Here is a 5,199-nt window from a genome sequence, read left to right on the forward strand (position 1 = left end):
TAACTGGAAACGTTCTTCATTGATAATCATTTACAGAGAACATCCTTCTTATAATTTTTAACAGGAGGCTTTAACAAATTTCTAGTTCCCAGACACTAAAAATTCAATAGAGATTCACACCCATGAAGGGCAAGAAGGTTTCCTTCAGCTTCAGGTACTAATAGACCTCATTCCTCATTCCAGGAAATTCAAAACAGGCTTGTCATGGCGCATTCACTATTCAACAGCATGTATACTCAGAGGCGTTTAAACTAGCATAAAATGGTGAAATGCTCGTAAGCTGCATCCCACAGCCGTATTGGGTAAGGGTCATTGATCTCTGTGTACGAAAATTGAGAGAGAGAGAGAGAGAGAGAGAGAGAGAGAGTTGTGATGGGAATCCCATATATGATTGTCGACTTGTGGAGACATGCAACTGAAGGCACGTTGTCTGTACGTCTGTGCAACTATTGCTCAATAGTGCAACACTTTCTCTCCTTAGCCTCTGCAAATTTACAGCACAGTCAAGCTTTTCCACTTGGTTCCATTGTAATTAAGCTCACTAGAACTAACTGGAAACGTTCTTCATTGATAATCATTTACAGAGAACATCCTTCTTATAATTTTTAACAGGAGGCTTTAACAAATTTCTAGTTCCCAGACACTAAAAATTCAATAGAGATTCACACCCATGAAGGGCAAGAAGGTTTCCTTCAGCTTCAGGTACTAATAGACCTCATTCCTCATTCCAGGAAATTCAAAACAGGCTTGTCATGGCGCATTCACTATTCAACAGCATGTATACTCAGAGGCGTTTAAACTAGCATAAAATGGTGAAATGCTCGTAAGCTGCATCCCACAGCCGTATTGGGTAAGGGTCATTGATCTCTGTGTACGAAAATTGAGAGATAGAGAGAGAGAGAGAGAGAGAGTTGTGATGGGAATCCCATATATGATTGTCGACTTGTGGAGACATGCAACTGAAGGCACGTTGTCTGTACGTCTGTGCAACTATTGCTCAATAGTGCAACACTTTCTCTCCTTAGCCTCTGCAAATTTACAGCACAGTCAAGCTTTTCCACTTGGCTGATCTTCTCTCTGACGGTTCAGGAGACATAGCTTTCCTCTTGTTGATGACATTGTTATTGTTGTCATCGTCGTTGTTGTTGTTGATGATGATGTTACAGTCGTCTTCACCACGATCGGTGTCACTGCTGAAAGTCAGAGATTTCAACAGGTGTGATTCAAGCTTCTTCACATCCGATAACCGAACAGGCTTTAGCAGGAATTCCTCTGCTCCTCCTTCCAAACACCTAGTCAGGAAAAGGGCGCCATGGAATCAAGTCAAGACTCAAAGAGAGATGTTGTTCCAAAAATTGTTCAGAGAGAATAAGGCCAACCTGGTACTGTCAGGTTATTAGTCTCTGTAATTTATTTTTATTCAAGGAGGGTCTCTGATAATCACATAGAGGGTTCACATTCACACTTTTCTAGGCCACTATAGTGCCATTTCTGGACAGTGTGTGTAGTGTAACCCTAGTTATTGGATCCCCACTTTAATGCCAAATTGCAAAAGCTCTCAGTAGGGTCTTGTCTCTGTTGGCTAGGAAAGAGAGAAAGAGAGAGAGGCTAATGCATCCAAACACACCCTAAAAAAAGCATCGAAGGACTTGTGCTTCTTTTCCTTTCTGTGAATAAAATAAAAGAAGGCCACTGTAGTCAATCTGAAGGAAGCCATGTTTTTCAAGCTTTGCATCATGTTGAGTCAAAATGGAGGAGGGGGAAGATCTGCTGCGAATCTTTTTGTCCACAATAACTTGGAGAGGGACATGTATGAAAGGAAATTGAAAATAGGACATCTGAGACTAAGGGTGCATATATTTCAAGATTAGAAGGAGCCATGGCAGTTCACATGGTGGCACATGCAAGCTTTACAAAGTGGTGGGGCCTGCAATCTGATGGGTCCTACTTCACAGCTCTGGTCATGAATCGAAAATTCAACTAGATGACATGATTCTAAGCATCATATTCATTAATGTTTTGTTTTTGTTTTTCTGGACAAATGACAGCCAAAGGGTCCCACTGAATGTGATGGAGATGGGGATAAATCAAGTGGCTACAATTCATCTGATCCGTAAAAAACGCACCTTTTCTGCATCATCATTATGTTCCACAAAATGGGTATTTTAGATAATAGCACGGCTGGTTTTTAATTGCTAGCAACTTTTTCTTTCTAGTTAATTTGGATGAAATTAATACTATGGACCTATGTTTTTTTTTATATAATATATTATCTTTATTTATAAATATTATTAATTTCTTCAATATAATTATTAAAAAACGTAGTTTTTTCTCATTATTATCCCTTAAAATCCTTAGAAAAACATGTATTAATTTGTAAAATAAAAATTTATGACTTTTTTCTTTCAAAAATTTCTTCCAAAACCTTCCAGCCCAAATATCAGGATTCTGATTTAGTTCAATCCATGCATGCATCGAAAAACTGAAATTAATTCTCCTTAATGTTATGGAACTTCAGTAAATTTTCCATCTCCAACAAACATGGTTTCGTGTGAAGTCTAAAATACTCAAGAAAACTAGAAAAAACACTAGGAAAGTAAACAAGGAAGCAGTTTAGAACGTCTGGGAAACGCTTGGAAATCAGCTGTCCTCCCTCGATGGAATTATCATTTAATTTCTATGAGTAATACCAATTCTTCTCTATCTTTATATATTGAACGTTTCCTGCCTCCTCATTTGGATGTTTTGGGATCATTTTATTTCCTTTTCTCACTCTGCTTCCACCACCCCAGTTCCATTCATGGAAATTCTGCTTTAGATTTATGCCTTCAATTAAGATTGACCATCAATATAATTCACTGCGAGACTGAAAAGAGATGTCCCAACTAAGAAGAGTTGCGTGGTTCATGCACCATTAGACTTGTTGGTATGAAGCAGGAGGAGGATGGTTAGCCATCCTTTTCTGGGTCCAGTGGATTTCATGGCGGTTTGGATTTTTTTCTTTTCTAAACCAACCTTAATTAACAAACAACTAGTAAAACAAGTAGAGGAGAAGGCAGATTTGACTTACATATTGATTCTGGATGGCACGTTTTCCGATGACATAACAACCACTGGTACATCTTTCCAAGAAGATTTCTGCTCACGTAAGAGAGAAGAAAACCCATGGAAAAAAAATATATCAGAAGAAATCCAAATACATTTGTGGGTTGCAGTGTAACAAGATCCAGAAGAGCACACAGAGAGAGGTGAGGAGGAGGTTGATGGCTGACCTTGACTCGTTTGAGCAAATCATAGCCAGTCATCCCAGGCATACAGTAGTCTGTCATGATCAAGTTGACCTTCACTCCCTGGCTCTGATAAAAGGGAATATACATTAAAATTATTATGTGTAAGGACATCCTAGGATTGTTCAAGGGTCTCTACCTAGACCTCTGAACAAAGCTGATGACATGTGATTTAAAACTGAAAAAAATTGAGACTATAAGACAGTAGTGGAGAAATAGATTATATATGTAGTCATGTGTCCTTGAAAAACTTAAATTGCTTAAAATAATAGAGAGAAATAAAGGGTTATTGAGAAATTGGTTGTTGGATTACTGTTCATACAGATAAGAATCAGGTTCAAATATTATTTTATGGCATAAAGAATACTCTCACTTCCTATATATTTCTTTCTATATTAATTTTCAACAAAAGCCTGCTCTTTAAAGGTTCAATTATGTAATGAAGAAAAAAAAAGTGCTTGCAGAATCATAAAATGTTGGCATCTGAAGAATTTAGAAACAGAAAGAACACCCCATCTTTTTCTTTTTTTTACTTTAGTTAAGTGATTGCCTTTTGATTCTTAATCTTTGCAGAAAGACCATTTTAAGATATCATTAAAGATCATGATACAGAAAAGCACTGTAAAGGAAACAGTTAATCCCATTTTAGAAAATCCAATTCCAAAGCACCCCATGAACAAAAACGCAGAGAAAAAGGAAAGCACAAAGAAGCTAGGGAGGAAAATAAGAAAGAGAGTCTCAGAGAGAAAGAACGAGAGAGAGAGAGAGAGAGAGAGAGAGACAGAGAGATGGATGAATACATGACTACTGTGGCAGAAAAGTAGGAAAATGAGAAATGGACATTAAATTAGAGCTCGCATTCTCACCTCTTGCTGTGACGAGGATGAAGGTGAGGAAGAAGATGAAGATGTAGAATCATTATTTAAATTATCAAGCAAACCCAAATACTCCAAAGCTTTATCGCCAGATTCCACACAAGTTACTGCGGAACAACAAAGAAAGAATATGAAAAGGAAAAATGATGAAAGCAAAAGAAGATGGAAGGGGGAGAAAAAGGAAAATAAAGAGAACCCATGATCAACAATAACAAATTACTTCATCAGTTTTCCTTAAAATACAGAATTATAATCAGTAACTGCAAGCTTCATCTCAGAATTGTACTAAAATTTGAAAAAAACAGATGGGTTTTTGCTGTAATATTTTCTCTGTGAATTATATTATACCTTGATAGGAAGAGACAGTGAGGAGCTTCTCCAAGAGCTTTCTATCAATAAGACTGTCATCTACTGCTAAGACATGGAAGTGTTGGTCTGGTTGGGTTTCTTCAAGTTTCGCTTGTAAATCCATTTACACCTTCAGAGTTGAACTTGGTGCTGGTAGCTTTGCAGGCTCTTTAATAGCTAGTGGGAGGAGATGAGTTCTCTCGATGGGTTTGGGCTGTTGCTCACGTAGTTTTTTTGAGTAGGTGAGAAGCAATGCTGTGCTTCTCGAATTGTTTCTGCTTTCATAGTTTCTTGTGATCTCCTCTAGATTCTCTAGTTTCAGTGGGTCCCCTTCATATCTCTCTCTCTCCCCCCTCTATGGACTGATTAAAAAGGAAATCAGATATCTTAGTTAAATAATTACTAGGATACCTCCCATCACCTTTCTCGTGTGTATATATAATTGCCATTCGATTAGCATATATAAATAAAGGTTTCTTTTATAAATTATAAGATTGCAAAGTAATTCTTATTTAATTCTAACCAATTGTGTGATGAATCAACCTTAGTTCTATTATGTTTAGCTACTTACTTTTAGTATCTAGACGAAAGTATAATTGTTTTTAGGTTTAAAATATTAGAAATCATTTGGAAGCAATCTAGACAAAAGTATAAGCAATAGTTTTTTTTTTTTTTTTTTTTTGATAGGC

At 36.9% G+C, this 5,199-nt stretch overlaps 1 protein-coding gene across 1 annotated transcript; it reads right to left on the reverse strand.

The window, feature by feature from the left end:
• Window positions 1-4,794, reverse strand: LOC104587541 (two-component response regulator ARR17-like). The gene is made up of 5 exons (XM_010245189.3): window positions 4,511-4,794; window positions 4,154-4,269; window positions 3,273-3,356; window positions 3,071-3,138; window positions 1-1,292 (listed from the first exon to the last, which is right to left on the reverse strand). The coding sequence occupies exons 1-5, from the start codon at window positions 4,632-4,634 to the stop codon at window positions 1,037-1,039; spliced, it is 648 nt and encodes a 215-aa protein (XP_010243491.1). The 5' UTR covers window positions 4,635-4,794; the 3' UTR covers window positions 1-1,036.
• Between the last annotated feature and the right edge of the window lie 405 nt (window positions 4,795-5,199).

The sequence above is a fragment of the Nelumbo nucifera genome, chromosome 5 (assembly GCF_055504915.1).
Source record: "Nelumbo nucifera cultivar China Antique chromosome 5, China Antique-T2T, whole genome shotgun sequence".
NCBI classification, from domain to species: Eukaryota; Viridiplantae; Streptophyta; class Magnoliopsida; order Proteales; family Nelumbonaceae; genus Nelumbo; species Nelumbo nucifera.

Excerpts from the sequence above, each read along its gene's own strand:
- LOC104587541 (XM_010245189.3), bottom strand. The coding sequence starts at position 4,634 with ATGGATTTACAAGCGAAACTTGAAGAAACCCAACCAGACCAACACTTC. Across the intron at positions 3,139-3,272 it reads ATTTGCTCAAACGAGTCAAG|AAATCTTCTTGGAAAGATGT; the intron begins GTCAGCCATCAA and ends TTACGTGAGCAG. Across the intron at positions 1,293-3,070 it reads GTGCCATCCAGAATCAATAT|GTGTTTGGAAGGAGGAGCAG; the intron begins GTAAGTCAAATC and ends TTTCCTGACTAG.